Raw genomic sequence first — 20,544 nt, 5'->3', positions numbered from 1 at the left:
TTGTCTCCATTCACTCCTATCAAACACGCTCACGCATGCCTGCTCGAAGTCCAAGCCCCTCGCACACAAAACCTCCTTTACCCCCTCCCTCCAACCATTCCTAGGCCGACCCCTACCCCGCCTTCCTTCCACTACAGACTGATACACTCTTGAAGTTATTCTGTTTCGCTCCATTCTCTCCACATGTCCGAACCACCTCAACAACCCTTCCTCAGCCCTCTGGACAACAGTTTTGGTAATCCCACACCTCCTCCTAACTTCCAAACTACGAATTCTCTGCATTATATTCACACCACACATTGCTCTCAGACATGACGTCTCCACTGCCTCCAGCCTTCTCCTCGCTGCAACATTCATCACCCATGCTTCACACCCATATAAGAGCGTTGGTAAAACTATACTCTCATACATTCCCCTCTTTGCCTCCAAGGACAAAGTTCTTTGTCTCCACAGACTCCTAAGTGCACCACTCACCCTTTTCCCCTCATCAATTCTATGATTTACCTCATCTTTCATAGACCCATCCACTGACACGTCCACTCCCAAATATCTGAATACATTCACCTCCTCCATACTCTCTCCCTCCAATCTGATATCCAATCTTTCATCACCTAATCTTTTTGTTATCCTCATAACCTTACTCTTTCCTGTATTCACTTTCAATTTTCTTCTTTTGCACACCCTACCAAATTCATCCACCAATCTCTGCAACTTCTCTTCAGAATCTCCCAAGAGCACAGTGTCATCAGCAAAGAGCAACTGTGACAACTCCCACTTTATGTGTGATTCTTTATCTTTTAACTCCACGCCTCTTGCCAAGACCCTCGCATTTACTTCTCTTACAACCCCATCTATAAATATATTAAACAACCACGGTGACATCACACATCCTTGTCTAAGGCCTACTTTTACTGGGAAATAATTTCCCTCTTTCCTACATACTCTAACTTGAGCCTCACTATCCTCGTAAAAACTCTTCACTGCTTTCAGTAACCTACCTCCTACACCATACACCTGCAACATCTGCCACACTGCCCCCCTATCCACTCTGTCATACGCCTTTTCCAAATCCATAAATGCCACAAAGACCTCTTTAGCCTTATCTAAATACTGTTCACTTACATGTTTCACTGTAAACACCTGGTCCACACACCCCCTACCTTTCCTAAAGCCTCATTGTTCATCTGCTATCCTATTCTCCATCTTACTCTTAATTCTTTCAATAATAACTCTACCATACACTTTGCCAGGTATACTCAACAGACTTATCCCCCTATAATTTTTGCACTCTCTTTTATCCCCTTTGCCTTTATACAAAGGAACTATGCATGCTCTCTGCCAATCCCTAGGTACCTTACCCTCTTCCATACATTTATTAAATAATTGCACCAACCACTCCAAAACTATATCCCCACCTGCTTTTAACATTTCTATCTTTATCCCATCAATCCCAGCTGCCTTACCCCCTTTCATTTTACCTACTGCCTCACGAACTTCCCCCACACTCACAACTGGCTCTTCCTCACTCCTACAAGATGTTGTTCCTCCTTGGACTAAATATAACCACAGAAATATCACTGCCGGTGAGCAAGACAGTATCAATGTCCAATGTAAATAGTGTACATGTACACATTAATTAAACTTTATTTAACACTGAAGTTCTCCCACTGAAAAAGTTTGAATGAATGATGGTGAATGTGTTTCCTTTTTGTTTGGGTCACACTACTTCTGTGGGAGAATGCTGGTGTTTACAAAAACTTCTTAGCACCCTCAACAAGAATTGTAAACTGAGAAAAAAGAAGTGCATAAAGGATGCTACAAAGTTCTTCTCGCACACTGGATGATGAAATGCATAGATATATTTAAAATTAACAAGTTCTAGTATACAAATCATATCCAGGTCAGATACCTGTATAGAACATGCTCACAAGAACATCACCAAATCTATACAACTATGAACAGTAAATCAAAGATATTTGGACGCCTGAATGAAACCAGTCATAAATGGATGTACAGTATGTTCAATAATAAAATGACAAGATATATTTATATACAGCTGTATGTGTGATTATGATGTGGCATAGACCTGTTTAACAGTGTTGATAACTCAGCATATGTTGCTCATATGACCTCAACTCTACATCTTTCTAGGAAAATCCACAATGATCAAATACCAACTTTTATTAACAGTGATATACAACAAATTAACTCCTACAGTATGGAAGTTTTATACGTAAGCATACAAAAGAATTCAATAAAACAAAACCACTCAAATTACCATAAATAAAGCTTACCTAGCCCTCTCACTTTGCTCTGTACGGTGAACGTTACTGAGTGCTCCAAGACAAAAACGGTTACCACCAGAGGGATCCACATAACCATCCACTGTAACAGCTGGACAACTGGACGGAACCTTAAAAGTCTCACCCACCTGAAGAACACACAGGAAAAATTTTAAAAACTACAGGATATATAGTAGGCCCCACTTAACGATGTCAACATGTTCGTGAAAATTACTCAGAACTCATTTTATCACAGACACCCATGTCATAATCAGAGATGAATTCCAGAGTTATGTATATAATTCCATATCTCATTTCAATTATTTTTAAATATTAAATTAAAAAAAAAAATACATAGAACACATCCTATGTATGTATGTATGTCTGTCTCTCTCTCTCTCTCTCTCTCTCACTGCTTCTAGCATTCCCTCTCTTTCACTCATCATATCTGACAATTTATATTTGCTCTCTACCTCCTCCCATGTTCCAGAATTAGTCTCACAAATTTCCATCCCTCAACTCACTCCAATCTAACAAACTCACACAAGCTGCCAAATGCTTAAGCCCTCTTACAAATAAAAAAATCAAGCCATTAATAATTTTAGTTCTAAAAACTATAGTTTCATCTATTTTCTCACCTGTGTGTCCAGTTCAAAATATGCAATGGAACACCAAAATTCTGGACCTGGTTGTGAGGAAAGCGGTGCAACCTGGACATCCTGCATCATCTGTTGCTGGTCCCCTGAAGAACCATGTATAATGCATTATTTTCATAGGGAAGCACTAAACCCATAGGGGCCATAAAGTACTATAACTATACAGTACATCTATTTTCTGGATAAACAAACATTTTGTTAATCTTCCCAGATCAGTTACCCCAAAAGCCTATACAGTGGACCCCCGCTTTACGATCACCTCCCAATGCGACCAATTATGTAAGTGTATTTATGTAAGTGCATTTGTACGTGTATGTTTGGGGGTCTGAAATGGACTAATCTAATTCACAATATTCCTTATGGGAACAAATTCGTTCAGTACTGGCACCTGAACATACTTCTGGAATGAAATAATATCGTAAACCGGGGGTCCACTGTATTATGGTACATGATCTTATCCCTAACAAAATGAGTCTGCCTTCTAAATTTTGTGTTCTCTGCTTTTTTTCTCGTAAGGAACATTACCAAGTATCATTTACAATGTCATTTTATTCACTAATCACTACTGTACACTCAGCAAAACATTGTACAACTAAATGTGATTGACTTGTGAAATCCCTTCTTTCTCTGGACAGTAAATATATGGCTAAATGAAAAAATAAAATAATATTTATGTCTGTTTTTAACAAATACCTGTAATATATGCAAAATTTTTATTTAACCCTTTCAGGGTCCATGCTGTAGATCTACGGCTTTATGTTCAGGGTCCAAACCGTAGATCTACGCCATGAGCTCAGCCCACTCTGGTAAGCTGTGAGCAGTAAATTTGGGCCTAGATATGAGAGAATACATCTATGTGGTATGTGTGCACTACATAAAACAAATCCTGCAGCACACAGTGCATAACGAGAAAAAAAAAAAACAAGACCGTAATTTTCGATTAAAACAGCGACTTTGCAGTGTTTTTTGTATGTTTTTTTTATAGTTGTATTTGCAATTTCTTGGTCTCATTTGAAAGAATGGAAGATATACTACAGAAATAGAGATGATTTTGATTGGTTTTAGTATTGGAAATGGCTTGAAACTGAGCTCAAAGTAGCAGAAATGTTAAATTTTTGCCGATGTTCAAGAGTAAACAAATGACCTCAAGTCTAATACATGACAGCTGGTGGGTCTAATATACATTCACAAATGTGGTGATATTATTTATACAATTATTACAGTATTGCATAACAGTAAATCTTCTACTTTTTGGTTTGAATAAAAATTCATTATGTGAATAAAAAATCAAAATGGAATTCATTTGTAAAGCCTGAAAACATAACTAATGAACAGAGGAAATGTTAGTTTAGTGCCAGGAATGCCTGCATTGTTTATTCTGGACCCTATTTTGAAACTGGAATATTTTGAACTTTGCATTAAATTGGCCAAATTACCAATTTCCAATCACTTTATTTTGTTGTTGAAACAGTTGACTTGGCGATTTCTTTTGCTCACTTGATAGAATAGAAGTAATACTAGTGAAATAGCTAAGAATCTGGTTGACTGGAATACTGTAATTGGCCTAACATGGGAGTCAAAGTCGGCAAAATCGCCAATGCTTAAATATCGCCGACACACCAAAATTCGCGAGATTTTGAAAACTCTTGGACCCTTGTGCACACTTCGAAATTTGGCCTCTGGACCCTGAAAGGGTTAAATAGCCTTATTTGTGTAAAGTTTTGCAAATATGTGACAAGAGAAATCAAGATATGTCCATGATTTTGACATGCTGTATTGTTAAAGAGTAATTTTCCTTTCATCTGTAAGACATTGATCCATATTTTTATGTTCTGAATACTTTACAGCTGAAAAAAGTCAATCATTAATTTACAATTATGAAGTTTACTTACAGTAACTGTGGTTTTGTCGATCATTCATCATATTGGGTGTATACGATAAAGTGTTCTGACCACTCCAGTTTGGCTGCGAGGACATAGTGTGTGTGGTAACAGAGTGAGGTGAGACTTGCTGGGGTGATGCAGCAGCAGCAGCAGCCTGCCCAAACTGGGATGTCACTGCACCTGTCTGAACTGTTCTAGAACTGGCTCCTGTTGCACCTGTCAATACTGTAAATCCATTTTGCTGTTGCTGTTGCTGTTGTATTTGCTGTGGCTGTTGTTGTTGAAGATGAGGTGACAACTGACTCAAACTACCAGCTAAAAGTATAAAAGAAATGCAGAGGGTCACTTTGAACTGTTTTGTCCATACGTACTTTTGACAACAAATAATGAATTAATAATGGTAAATGTATGTGAATAGTATTTAGATAAAGGTAGGGAAGCTTTTATTGCATTTATGGATTTAGAAAAGGCATATGATAGAGTGGATAGAGGAGCAATGTGACAGATGTTGCAAGTATATGGAATAGGTGGTAAGTTACTAAATGCTGTAAAGAGTTTTTATGAGGATAGTGAGGCTCAGGTTAGGGTGTGTAGAAAAGAGGGAGACTTCTTCCCGGTAAAAGTAGGTCTTAGACAGGGATGTGTAACGTCACCATGGTTGTTTAATATATTTACAGATGGGGTTGTAAAAGAAGTAAATGCTAGGGTGTTCGGGAGAGGGGTGGGATTAAATTATGGGGAACCAAATACAAAATGGGAATTGACACAGTTACTTTTTGCTGATGATACTGTGCTTATGGGAGATTCTAAAGAAAAATTGCAAAGGTTAGTGGATGAGTTTGGGAGTGTGTGTAAAGGTAGAAAGTTGAAAGTGAACATAGAAAATAGTAAGGTGATGAGGGTATCAAGTGATTTAGATAAAGAAAAATTGGATATCAAATTGGGGAGGAGGAGTATGGAAGAAGTGAATGTTTTCAGATACTTGGGAGTTGATGTGTCGGTGGATGGATTTATGAAGGATAAGGTTAATCATAGAATTGATGAGGGAAAAAAGGTGAGTGGTGCGTTGAGGTACATTTTTTTTTTTATTATCACACCGGCCGATTCCCACCAAGGCAGGGTGGCCCGAAAAAGAAAAACTTTCACCATCATTCACTCCATCACTGTCTTGCCAGAAGGGTGCTTTACACTACAGTTTTTAAACTGCAACATTAACACCCCTCCTTCAGAGTGCAGGCACTGTACTTCCCATCTCCAGGACTCAAGTCCGGCCTGCCGGTTTCCCTGAATCCCTTCATAAATGTTACTTTGCTCACACTCCAACAGCACGTCAAGTATTAAAAACCATTTGTCTCCATTCACTCCTATCAAACACGCTCACGCATGCCTGCTGGAAGTCCAAGCCCCTCGCACACAAAACCTCCTTTACCCCCTCCCTCCAACCCTTCCTAGGCCGACCCCTACCCCGCCTTCCTTCCACTACAGACTGATACACTCTTGAAGTCATTCTGTTTCGCTCCATTCTCTCTACATGTCCGAACCACCTCAACAACCCTTCCTCAGCCCTCTGGACAACAGTTTTGGTAATCCCGCACCTCCTCCTAACTTCCAAACTACGAATTCTCTGCATTATATTCACACCACACATTGCCCTCAGACATGACATCTCCACTGCCTCCAGCCTTCTCCTCGCTGCAACATTCATCACCCACGCTTCACACCCATATAAGAGCGTTGGTAAAACTATACTCTCATACATTCCCCTCTTTGCCTCCAAGGACAAAGTTCTTTGTCTCCACAGACTCCTAAGTGCACCACTCACTCTTTTTCCCTCATCAATTCTATGATTCACCTCATCTTTCATAGACCCATCCGCTGACACGTCCACTCCCAAATATCTGAATACGTTCACCTCCTCCATACTCTCTCCCTCCAATCTGATATTCAATCTTTCATCACCTAATCTTTTTGTTATCCTCATAACCTTACTCTTTCCTGTATTCACCTTTAATTTTCTTCTTTTGCACACCCTACCAAATTCATCCACCAATCTCTGCAACTTCTCTTCAGAATCTCCCAAGAGCACAGTGTCATCAGCAAAGAGCAGCTGTGACAACTCCCACTTTGTGTGTGATTCTTTATCTTTTAACTCCACGCCTCTTGCCAAGACCCTCGCATTTACTTCTCTTACAACCCCATCTATAAATATATTAAACAACCACGGTGACATCACACATCCTTGTCTAAGGCCTACTTTTACTGGGAAAAAATTTCCCTCTTTCCTACATACTCTAACTTGAGCCTCACTATCCTCATAAAAACTCTTCACTGCTTTCAGTAACCTACCTCCTACACCATACACTTGCAACATCTGCCACATTGCCCCCCTATCCACCCTGTCATACGCCTTTTCCAAATCCATAAATGCCACAAAGACCTCTTTAGCCTTATCTAAATACTGTCAAAAAACGTTATCTATGGAGGCAAAGAAGGGAATGTATGAAAGCATAGTAGTACCAACACTCTTATATGGGTGTGAGGCTTGGGTTGTGAATGCAGCAGCGAGGAGGCGGTTGGAGGCAGTGGAGATGTCCTGTCTAAGGGCAATGTGTGGTGTAAATGTTATGCAGAGAATCTGGAGTGTAGAAATTAGGAGAAGGTGTGGAGTTAATAAAAGTATTAGTCAGAGGGCTGAAGAGGGGTTGTTGAGGTGGGTTGGTCATTTAGAGAGAATGGATCAAAGTAGAATGACATGGAGAGCATTTAAATCTGTAGGAGAAGGAAGGCGGGGTAGGGGTCATCCTCGAAAAGGTTGGAAGGAAGGGGTAAGGGAGGTTTTGTGGGCGAGGGGCTTGGACTTCTAGCAGGCGTGCATGAGCATGTTCGATAGGAGTGAATGGAAACGAATGGTATTTGGGACCTGACGATCTGTTGGAGTGTGAGCAGAGTAATATTTAGTGAAGGGATTCAGGTAAACCGGTTATTTTTATATAGCCGGACTTGTATCCTTGAAATGGGAAGTACAATGCCTGCACTCTAAAGGAGGGGTTCGGGATATTAGCAGTTTGGAGGGATATGTTGTGTATCTATACGTATATGCTTCTAAACTGTTGCGTTCTGAGCACCTCTGCAAAAACAGTGATTATGTGTGAGCGAGGTAAAAGTGTTGAATGAAGATGAAAGTATTTTCTTTTTGGGGATTTTCTTTCTTTTTGGGTCACCCTGCCTCGGTGGGAGACGGCTGACTTGTTAAAAAAAAAAAAAAAAAAAATGCATTCCCTTCTTTGGGACACCCTATCTTGGCAGAAAATGACTGATATGTAAAAGAATATCAATTCTAAGGTAAAAAATCTACAATTATCAAAATCTTAACATGAAAAATAAAAGAATACAAATTATATGCAAATGGACAAGCAACTGATTTACAGTATTTAATGTTAGAAGTAAACTCAGCAACTAGTAATGGAAGCAGGTACACATGATAATGTACAGTTTGGGTCAGATACTGTACTACAGTACAGCAGAATGTATTATTAAATTTATAGGGAATTGCTAAATCTTTTCAGACTGACTTTCAACTATAAAAAACAAAAAACACAAATATTCATTCCAAAAATTTCTCTAATTTTTTTCTGAATAAGACACTGTTTAATTTTTTTATTCAAACTGATCTCAGATTCTGAATCCTACATATAAAAGCTAGTTTCCAACAGACCACCTTGGATTAAGTTAAATTTTTGTATAACTTACGCGAGACAGCCTCAGGAAAGAACTGTTGCGAGCCTGGATTTGACGGAGTTGGGGACTGTAGCCCTTGAGACATGTGACTGGATGTGCTGCCTGTAAGGAGTTCAACTAAAATTATTTGTTTTAATCCTATTATACAACATTAAATGTCTGCTTATACACATGTAAATTAAAAGTTTAAACATGATTACAGCAAATATTTTAACTACCATTCTGTCACTAGTATTATGCAGGTTAAATTATTGAATATTTTCAACTATATAAACCACAGCAAAATCTTAAAGTGAAATAACTGCTTACCTAAAGAAATGCTTTTTCCAAATTTATGTAACATGAAAGTGAGAGTGAGAAGTTACCTGTAGGTGAGAGCAAAGAGAATGACTGTTGATGTGACACTGGATGATGGGGTATGGTCTGTTGTGGGCTGCTCACTACAGTTGCATGAAGACTTCCAGCCTGAAATAAAAAAATATATATTTAATGACACTATTATATATAACTTTAGTGATTTATGAAATATTTACTGCAATGTAGCTGAATTTAACTTGTGAAATGCTTTCTGGCCACTTATAGGAGGTAGACTAAACAGAGCTGTGAAAACAGAAACCCACTTAGGAGCCACACTATGCATAAAGAAACCAGAAATAAAGAGGAGACTGTATAATTTGGCTTATAATTCATAAAAACATCTAAAGACTTCATATAGGGTCCTCTCCAAAATGAGTTTTTTGTGAATTGTTCCAGTGACAGTAATAATGTTTTGAAAATAAAATACTGATCAATTTTATTTTCTAACCAAAGCTCTATCTGCTGAAGGGGGCTCAGATAATGAAATATAGGGCCCATCATTACTTCTGGTTTCACATGTCTCTTAAGTGGGTTTTACAGTTTCCAGTCACAAATGTTTAACAGACTACTAACATTGCACAAACTGATATCTCTAGCTAAACTCTGACATCAGAAGCTTTTCTGATGTAAGAGTTTAATTTTTCTTCACAACTCACATATCCTACTTCTGGAACCATTTTGTTGCATTTCTCTGAACTGCTCTGTGTTAACCCCACATCTGTTTTCAAGGCAAACACACCATGCTATGACCACATTCTAATTTTTGTCCAATATATATGTTACACTTTCTTCAGCATCTAGCTAGTATAACACAAGTTTCTCACTATTATATTTATATGATTTTCTGTTCCTAAATTTTTTTTTTCTTTTTTTTTTTTATTATCACACTGGCCGATTCCCACCAAGGCAGGGTGGCCCAAAAAAGAAAAACTTTCACCATCATTCACTCCATCACTGTCTTGCCAGAAGGGTGCTTTACACTACAGTTTTTAAACTGCAACATTAACACCCCTCCTTCAGAGTGCAGGCACTGTACTTCCCATCTCCAGGACTCAAGTCCGGCCTGCCGGTTTCCCTGAACCCCTTCATAAATGTTACTTTGCTCACACTCCAACAGCACGTCAAGTATTAAAAACCATTCATCTCCATTCACTCCTATCAAACACGCTCACGCACGCCTGATGGAAGTCCAAGCCCCTCGCACACAAAACCTCCTTTACCCCCTCCCTCCAACCTTTCCTAGGCCGACCCCTACCCCGCCTTCCTTCCACTACAGACTGATACACTCTTGAAGTCATTCTGTTTCGCTCCATTCTCTCTACATGTCCGAACCACCTCAACAACCCTTCCTCAGCCCTCTGGACAACAGTTTTGGTAATCCCGCACCTCCTCCTAACTTCCAAACTACGAATTCTCTGCATTATATTCACACCACACATTGCCCTCAGACATGACATCTCCACTGCCTCCAGCCTTCTCCTCGCTGCAACATTCATCACCCATGCTTCACACCCATATAAGAGTGTTGGTAAAACTATACATGTACTCTCATACATTCCCCTCTTTGCCTCCAAGGACAAAGTTCTTTGTCTCCACAGACTCCCAAATATCTGAATACATTCACCTCCTCCATACTCTCTCCCTCCAATCTGATATCCAATCTTTCATCACCTAATATTTTTGTTATCCTCATAACCTTACTCTTTCCTGTATTCACTTTTAATTTTCTTCTTTTGCACACCCTACCAAATTCATCCACCAATCTCTGCAACTTCTCTTCAGAATCTCCCAAGAGCACAGTGTCATCAGCAAAGAGCAACTGTGACAACTCCCACTTTATGTGTGATTCTTTATCTTTTAACTCCACGCCTCTTGTCAAGACCCTCGCATTTACTTCTCTTACAACCCCATCTATAAATATATTAAACAACCACGGTGATATCACACATCCTTGTCTAAGGTCTACTTTTACTGGGAAATAATTTCCCTCTTTCCTATGTACTCTAACTTGAGCCTCACTATCCTCGTAAAAACTCTTCACTGCTTTCAGTAACCTACCTCCTACACCATACACCTGCAACATTGCCCCCCTATCCACCCTGTCATATGCCTTTTCCAAATCCATAAATGCCACAAAGACCTCTTTAGCCTTATCTAAATACTGTTCACTTATATGTTTCACTGTAAACACCTGGTCCACACACCCCCTACCTTTCCTAAAGCCTCCTTGTTCATCTGCTATCCTATTCTCCGTCTTACTTTTAATTCTTTCAATAATAACTCTACCATACACTTTACCAGGTATACTCAACAGACTTATCCCCCTATAATTTTTGCACTCTCTTTTGTCCCCTTTGCCTTTATACAAAGGAATTATGCATGCTCTCTGCCAATCCCTAGGTACCTTACCCTCTTCCATACATTTATTAAATAATTGCACCAACCACTCCAAAACTATATCCCCACCTGCTTTTAACATTTCTATCTTCATCCCATCAATCCCGGCTGCCTTACCCCCTTTCATTTTACCTACTGCCTCACGAACTTCCCCCACACTCACAACTAGCTCTTCCTCACTCCTACAAGATGTTATTCCTCCTTGCCCTATACACGAAATCACAGCTTCCCTATCTTCATCAACATTTAACAATTCCTCAAAATATTCCCTCCATCTTCCCAATACCTCTAACTCTCCATTTAATAACTCTCCTCTCCTATTTTTAACTGACAAATCCATTTGTTCTCTAGGCTTCCTTAACTTGTTAATCTCACTCCAAAACTTTTTCTTATTTTCAACAAAATTTGTTGATAACATCTCACCCACTCTCTCATTTGCTCTCTTTTTACATTGCTTCACCATTCTCTTAACCTCTCTCTTTTTCTCCATATACTCTTCCCTCCTTGCATCACTTCTACTTTGTAAAAACTTCTCATATGCTAACTTTTTCTCCCTCACTACTCTCTTTACATCATCATTCCACCAATCACTCCTCTTTCCTCCTGCACCCACTTTCCTGTAACCACAAACTTCTGCTGAACACTCTAACACTACATTGTTAAACCTACCCCATACCTCTTTGACCTCATTGCCTATGCTCTCATTAGCCCATCTATCCTCCAATAGCTGTTTATATCTTTCCCTAACTGCCTCCTCTTTTAGTTTATAAACCTTCACCTCTCTCTTCCCTGATGCTTCTATTCTCCTTGTATCCCATCTACCTTTTACTCTCAGTGTAGCTACAACTAGAAAGTGATCTGATATATCTGTGGCCCCTCTATAATCATGTACATCCTGAAGTCTACTCAACTGTCTTTTATCTACCAATATATAATCCAACAAACTACTGTCATTTCACCCTACATCATATCTTGTATACTTATTTATCCTCTTTTTCTTAAAATATGTATTACCTATAACTAAACCCCTTTCTATACAAAGTTCAATTAAAGGGCTCCCATTATCATTTACACCTGGCACCCCAAACTTACCTACCACACCCTCTCTAAAAGTTTCTCCTACTTTAGCATTCAGGTCCCCTACCACAATTCCTCTCTCACTTGGTTCAAAGGCTCCTATACATTCACTTAACATCTCCCAAAATCTCTCTCTCTCCTCTGCATTCCTCTCTTCTCCAGGTGCATACACGCTTATTATGACCCACTTCTCGCATCCAACCTTTACTTTAATCCACATAATTCTTGCATTTACACATTCATATTCTCTTTTCTCCTTCCATAACTGATCATTCAACATTACTGCTACCCCTTGCTTTGCTCTAACTCTCTCAGAAACTCCAGATTTAATCCCATTTATTTCCCCCCACCGAAACTCCCCTACCCCCTTCAGCTTTGTTTCGCTTAGGGCCAGGACATCCAACTTCTTTTCATTCATAACATCAGCAATCATCTGTTTCTTGTCATCTGCACTACATCCACGCACATTCAAGCATCCCAGTTTTATAAAGTTTTTCTTCTTCTCTTTTTTAGTAAATGTCTACAGGAGAAGGGGTTACTAGCCCATTGCTCCCGGCATTTTAGTCGCCTCATACGACACACATGGCTTACGGAGGAAAGATTCTTTTCCACTTCCCCATGGACAATAGAAGAAATAAAGAAGAACAAGAGCTATGTAGAAAAAGGAGAAAAACCTAGATGTATATATATATGCATGTGCATGTCTGTGAAGTGTGACCAAAGTGTAAGTTGGAGTAGCAAGATATCCCTGTTATCTAGCGTGTTTATGAGACAGAAAAAGACACCCAAAATTATAATCTTCGAGGGGTAAACTTCTAGTTTATACCCATTTGTATTATGCGGCATTTATAAACATTAAATTCTATTTAGCTCACACTGGTCCTTTATTATCCCTGGGTAAATCTCCAACCTATGAGAGCGAGATGAGGGGTACTGCTATGGGAAAGGAAAGCACTAAACCCATAGGGGTCATTCACTGCCTTGCGATTGAGAGGTACAGTAATTAGGTTTTAACCAAGACAGGAGGGTAGCTCTAATTCCTTGAATCAAGAGCCTTTTACCAGTTTCAAGGCACCTATTTCCTTACAAGGAACCTTTTTTTTTTTTTTAACTTTTTCACTGTCATGACCCCCGAAGTGATGACAGTGTCGCGATTAAAAAAAAATTCTTCTGAAATGGTAGACAATCTTATTCTGCAGGTAATGACACCAAAAATATGAAATCTGATGGAAAACTTATGGAATTACACAGGCACAAAGTTGCTAATGGGGCTAATGGAAAAGGGTTGCCAAAGAATTAATGGAATGATATTACATACCTCAATCTCCTTATCTTTGGTTTTATCTGTAATGTCCTAGTAAGTTTCCATTTCAATTATTATTTACAGTATATATTACCATTAGAGTACAGGGTTTACCTGGAGTTTACCTGGAGAGAGTTTCGGGGGTCAACGCCCCCGCGGCCCGGTCTGTGACCAGGCCTCCTGGTGGATCAGCGCCTGATCAACCAGGCTGTTGCTGCTGGCTGCACGCAAACCAACATACGAGCCACAGCCCGGCTGATCAGGAACTGCCTTTAGGTACTTGTCCAGTGCCAGCTTGAAGACTGCCAGGGGTCTGTTGGTAATCCCCCTTATGTGTGCTGGGAGGCAGTTGAACAGTCTCGGTCCCCTGACACTTATTGTATGGTCTCTTAACGTGCTAGTGACACCCCTGCTTTTCATTGGGGGGATGGTGCATCGTCTGCCAAGTCTTTTGCTTTCGTAGTGAGTGATTTTCGTGTGCAAGTTCGGTACTAGTCCCTCTAGGATTTTCCAGGTGTATATAATCATGTATCTCTCCCTCCTGCGTTCCAGGGAATACAGGTTTAGAAACCTCAAGCGCTCCCAGTAATTGAGGTGTTTTATCTCCGTTATGCGCGCCGTGAAAGTTCTCTGTACATTTTCTAGGTCGGCAATTTCACCTGCCTTGAAAGGTGCTGTTAGAGTGCAGCAATATTCCAGCCTAGATAGAACAAGTGACCTGAAGAGTGTCATCATGGGCTTGGCCTCCCTAGTTTTGAAGGTTCTCATTATCCATCCTGTCATTTTTCTAGCAGATGCGATTGATACAATGTTATGGTCCTTGAAGGTGAGATCCTCCGACATAATCACTCCCAGGTCTTTGACGTTGGTGTTTCGCTCTATTTTGTGGCCAGAATTTGTTTTGTACTCTGATGAAGATTTAATTTCCTCATGTTTACCATATCTGAGTAATTGAAATTTCTCATCGTTGAACTTCATATTGTTTTCTGCAGCCCACTGAAAGATTTGGTTGATGTCCGCCTGGAGCCTTGCAGTGTCTGCAATGGAAGACACTGTCATGCAGATTCGGGTGTCATCTGCAAAGGAAGACACGGTGCTGTGGCTGATATCCTTGTCTATGTCGGATATGAGGATGAGGAACAAGATGGGAGCTAGTACTGTGCCTTGTGGAACAGAGCTTTTCACCGTAGCTGCCTCGGACTTTACTCTGTTGACGACTACTCTCTGTGTTCTGTTAGTGAGGAAATTATAGATCCATCGACCGACTTTTCCTGTTATTCCTTTAGCGCGCATTTTGTGCGCTATTACGCCATGGTCACACTTGTCGAAGGCTTTTGCAAAGTCTGTATATATTACATCTGCATTCTTTTTGTCTTCTAGTGCATTTAGGACCTTGTCGTAGTGATCCAGTAGTTGAGACAGACAGGAGCGACCTGTTCTAAACCCATGTTGCCCTGGGTTGTGTAACTGATGGGTTTCTAGATGGGTGGTGATCTTGCTTCTTAGGACCCTTTCAAAGATTTTTATGATATGGGATGTTAGTGCTATTGGTCTGTAGTTCTTTGCTGTTGCTTTACTGCCCCCTTTGTGGAGTGGGGCTATGTCTGTTGTTTTTAGTAACTGAGGGACGACCCCCGTGTCCATGCTCCCTCTCCATAGGATGGAAAAGGCTCGTGATAGGGGCTTCTTGCAGTTCTTGATGAACACAGAGTTCCATGAGTCTGGCCCTGGGGCAGAGTGTATGAAACACAAACTGAAGTTTCTTAGTTTAAGTCTTGCTCAAAAGCATGTGCAAACAAATGGCTTCTTAAGTGTTGTAAATGCAAATGACTTGCCACTATGTAACCAAATGCTCTGAGAAACAAGATAATGATGACTGCTAGCCAATGACTGGATAAAAGTATGAAAGAACAGAATACAGTTGTGATACAATGTACATATATATGTATAAGGCATCAAAATAAACGACGAGGAAAGGTTCAATTATAACTTACCTGTGAGGATGTGGGACTAGCTTGAGGTCCGGCAGGCTGTTCAATGATAAATGGTTAATATACACTACCAGAACACTAATTTCTTCACATCCATTAGAGATACACCCACTAATACTATTACTTCTTCCATTAACCCTTAAACTGTCCAAACGTAGATCTACGTTTTTTTCAACATTTGAATGTAAAAAACAACGTAGACCTTCTCTTTTTTTTTTTTACATTTGAAAACGTGTTAAAAAACTTTGATCTACATTTTTTTTTTTTTGTTATATTTGAAAATATGTAAAAAAACGTAGATCTACTTTTGGAGCACTGTGCATGTGAACGTAGATCTGTTTGGACAGTTTAAGGGTTAAAATATGTCAAAATGAGCTAATATTAGATAAAACTAACTCAAATGGCACACATTACTAAGTATAATGGAGCCATGAGTTATACCGAAGATAATCAGCAAAACTTGAAAAAATGTCTTGAGCACTGTTGGTTTTGTTCCTTTTTTTTTTTTTTTTACCTAGGTAGAGTGAGCCCCCCCCCCCCCCCCCCCCCCAAAAAAAAAAAACATTCATTCAATAGCTACCTTGCCAGGGTAATTCCATGAAACCAATTTGTAAAATTATTAAACAAATGAGATCAATACAATGCACTTGAAATTTGATAACAAAAGTCAATGTGCCAAGTACACTGGTATGCAGTCAGAAATGATCTCAGCTGGAAAAAATTCCTCATTCCTCCATTTTGTAAACATATTTTTTTTTTAATCACACTGGCTGTCTCTTACTGAGGTAGGGCAACTCGAAAAAAGAAACACTAACCATCATTCACCCTATCACTTTCTTGCCAGAGGCGCGAAGAGGACAGTTCAGATGCCCATCCAAACAGCAAATATCTTTTAGAGTGCAGGTACTGTACTTCCCACCTCCAGGACTCAAGTCCATCTAACAAGTTTCCCTGAATCCTTTCACAAAATTTTGTAACCAATGAACATTTAAAAGTTAAAACTTAAAAAAAAAAAAAATAATAATGAGCAGCTTATCTTGTGATCAACATATCTTACCTGAGATGTTGTAGGTCCTGGCTGTGAAGCAGAGGGTTGATGAGATATGGATGAGAGTCCTGAGGGACCTGGAGTGACAGATGGTTCGCCAACACTGCCAGGTCCTCCACTCACTTCACAATCCATACGTATCCCATACTCATCTTTCACCAGCTGACCTGTAGATGTACCTTGCAGGCTCAGCCCAGTCAAGTCTGCTTTGAAGGAAAGAGCGTCAACTCTAGCATGCCATTGGGAATGCCTGTATCCAAGAAGCATATACAGTACTGTACTGAAAGGTCTCCTTCGCTTTATGCAATAGTGTTACAGACCCATGATGCAGAAAAGCAAACCTAATTTAACAAATAAAAGAGGGATATGTTCCAAGCCTTGCAAATTCCATATTTCTTAAGATTTATGAGCTTACTACACAATAAAGTTGCATAAGAGAGGAAATGGTTAAAAGATTATAACTTTCCTAGAGTATGGGCCAGTAGGCCTACTGCAGTGCACCTCTCTGCTGTGTAGAAAAAGTGATTGTCTGGCAACAGTAAATACAAACCAGCTTAGGGCAATATTTAATGACATAGTAAGAAAAAAACAAGTGGGTCTGAGAATGGGCTATTGAGTAAGAGTGAATTTACATCTCATAGCACATTACAAGCAGAAACAAAAGCACTGCATATATTTGCATAAAACAAGGGGAATTATGTACTGGGGTACATAGAACCAGTCGAGCGCCTGATGCTAAAACTTATTAACCAGTAAACGGTCCAAGCAGATCTACGTTCACATGTGTAGTGCTACAAAAGTAGATCTACGTTTTTTGTACATATTTTCAAATATAACAACAAAAAAAGGTAGATCAAAGTTTTTTTTACACATTTTCAAATGTAAAAAAACAAAAAGAAGATCTACTTTTTTTACATACTTTCAAATGTTGAAAAAACGTATACATACGTTTGGACCGTTTACGGGTTAACAACCCTATAGATTTCAAACTTTGAGCATATTTCACTACAGAAAACATTAGTACAAAGTAGGTTTCTGGGACACATGTTCATAACTGCCAATTGGAATTCATGAAACAGTCTTCAAATATTATTTCTTATTAACCTTATTCTTAGCTATTTATATTAGTAACCTGGGCATTCGTAAGTTTGGGATCTCACTGTGTAAAAATTAATTAAAATATCAAAGGAAGCAACTGCAAATTAAGAGAGTGGCATATGCTCAGACAACATAATACAGCCTTTCCTCACTTAGCAACGTGCAGTACTCATTTACCGATGAATCAGAGTTATGATGGGCTCTCAGACCAGTATGCATACCTAAATAATGTATATTAGAGCTGATTTCCTCTATTCTGTTTATTATAATACTACATAGTACACTACTGTATAAACATTTAAAAAATATATTAAAAATGTTATAAATGGTGCAAGGATGACATTAAAGCAATATCAAAGATGGGTGATAAACTGCTACCATCATAGTATACTCCTCGTTTAGCGAGGAATTTGTTTATCAATGCGGTATTAGGAACGGAACTCTGTCGTTAAGTGAGGAGAGGCTGTGATGATAAGTGGTTCAGAGAACTGACAGCTTGATGAATTAAGACACTTGTGTAACACTTGAGTATCTTTACTGTGAACAATAAAAATACCTAAGTGTTGCACAAGTGTTTAATTCACTGAATGTAATATTCACTAGTGAGCATCACCTAGCTTTCAGCATCTTCCATCTCTGAAGTTTTCAGAATCTAAATTGAGTAATAAACACATACATATAGTGTATAATATTAATTAAAAATTAAATTAATTATTCATTATCTATGAAACATTTGTGTTAGTCTATCAACCTCATTAATTACATATAAATCTATAAAAAAGATGTACTCAAGAATCTTCTTTCAACAAACCAGCTGTATCCCACCTTGGCAGGGTTGCCCAAAAGAAAAAACAAATTTTCTCCTTTTAAATTTAGTAATATATAAGGAGAAAGGGTTACTAGCCCCTTGCTCCTGGCATTTTAGTTGCCTCTTATGAGATGCATGGCTTAAGGAGGAAGAATTCTGTTCCACTTCCCTATGGAGATATTCAAGAATATATGCAAAAAATTCAAACTATAAAAGTATTGTTCCATTATTATCTTAACTCATTACATAGATATCATGCATTTCAGCCATTAACACTTCCTGCTGCTCTTGATCCTTCTGTAGCTCTATTTTATATGTCTCGCAAGCACAAAATGAATCTCAAAATCTGAGAATAATAATTATACCTACATTTTCTTCCTGTTATCTTTAAACACAGCCATTTAAGGGGTTTGTAATAACTTACCAATTCCCGGTGACACTACTCTTTCATAGTGGTATGGATTAACACACACCGAGTCACATTTAAGGTCAAATGCAAACTGGCAGTATTTAACATGCTTAAGTTCATTTTTGTGTAGATCTGGCCATCGCCAAATGCGAGCATATATCACGTGGGGAAATCCTTTTCGTCCTGCTACCTGTTGAGCAAAATACTACCATGAGACAAAATCAATAAAATTAATACATTTTTTATTTTACTCATTCCCCAAACCTCTTTTTTTTTAACACAAATAAATTTTACAGGCTAAGAGCTATTATACTGCCTCGGCTCATTTCTAAGCCCAGCCCTATCTAAGGTATACTACCACCCAGGATGCAACCCGCAACAGTTGGCTAACACCTAGGTACTTACTTACTGCTAGGTGTTGACATCTGTGCATATACACACAGTATTTTCTGAACATGGACATAAGGCCAATAATTGCCTTAATAATCCAACATTTCTCTACCTGGGTAGTGAAGAAAGCAACAAGAACTGTCAACACATATAAGACCCAATAATATGGTACTCTCGATATTCATGTTTTGCATTTATGAATTTACCTATCCAGAATTTTATTTTATACCCTAGTGCCAATTAAATGCAAGTTGGGCTTGACACAGCAGCCGTGACCCACTAAGAAATGGTGATCCAAAGAGGGAAACACTCAACATCATTCATTAGCTTTCTTTCCAGAAGTAAACGAACATCACAATGCATATGATCCATCGAGCAACAACAAATAAGAAAATGAGTAAAAATAATTGTTAATATTATTAAGCTTGTTTGACAAAAGGAATAAGAAATATATTTGTCTGATGCAGATATCATTACTGTATAAAACAGACATGAGTCGAAAGTAAGACATACAGTGGACCCCCGCATAGCGATATTAATCCGTGCAAGAGAGCTCATTGTTATGCGAAATTATCGTTATGCGAATGAATTTTCCCCATAAGAAATAATGGAAATCAAATTAATCCATGCAAGACACCCCAAAGTATGAAAAAAAAAAATTTTTACCACATGAAATATTAATTTTAATACACACAAACTGAAAAAGGCATGCAAAATTACATGACACTTACTTTTATTGAAGATCTGGTGATGATTGATGGGATGGGAGGAGGAGAGTGTGTTAGTGTTTAGAAGGGGAATCCCCTTCCATTAAGACTTGAGGTGTCAAGTCATTTTCTGGGGTTACTTCCCTTCTTCTTTTAATGCCACAAGGACCAGCTTCAGAGTCACTGGAGTTTTGTCGCACAACATATCTGTCCATAGTGGCCTGTACCTCTCGTTCCTTTATGACTTCCCTAAAGTGTTTCACAACATTGTCAGTGTAATAGTCACCAGCACGGCTTGCAATAGCTGTGTGAGGGTGATTTTCATCCATGAAGGTTTGCACTTCAAGCCACTTTGCACAGATTTCCTTAATCTTTGTAGTAGGCAATTTCTTCAATTTCT

The 20,544-nt window shown here is 38.9% G+C and overlaps 1 protein-coding gene across 5 annotated transcripts in view; it reads right to left on the bottom strand.

Moving 5' to 3' along the window:
• Med (Smad/Smad4 homolog Medea) overlaps nucleotides 1–20,544 on the bottom strand; it is a gene marked incomplete at its 3' end in the record, with an annotated part of 37,959 nt that overhangs the window by 8,765 nt on the left and 8,650 nt on the right. For 2 of the 5 annotated variants that reach the window (XM_070082654.1, XM_070082653.1), the window contains 8 exon segments: nucleotides 2,295–2,431; nucleotides 2,921–3,024; nucleotides 4,831–5,136; nucleotides 8,572–8,661; nucleotides 8,925–9,024; nucleotides 15,688–15,723; nucleotides 16,742–16,938; nucleotides 19,063–19,237. In XM_070082654.1, the coding sequence (XP_069938755.1) occupies nucleotides 2,295–2,431; nucleotides 2,921–3,024; nucleotides 4,831–5,136; nucleotides 8,572–8,661; nucleotides 8,925–9,024; nucleotides 15,688–15,723; nucleotides 16,742–16,938; nucleotides 19,063–19,237 (1,145 nt within the window). 5 annotated transcript variants of the gene reach the window in all.

The sequence above is a fragment of the Cherax quadricarinatus genome, chromosome 7 (assembly GCF_038502225.1).
Source record: "Cherax quadricarinatus isolate ZL_2023a chromosome 7, ASM3850222v1, whole genome shotgun sequence".
In the NCBI taxonomy this organism is placed as follows: domain Eukaryota; kingdom Metazoa; phylum Arthropoda; class Malacostraca; order Decapoda; family Parastacidae; genus Cherax; species Cherax quadricarinatus.
The sequence above is the reverse complement of the archived record's forward strand: the minus strand, read 5'-3'. Positions and strand labels throughout refer to the sequence as shown.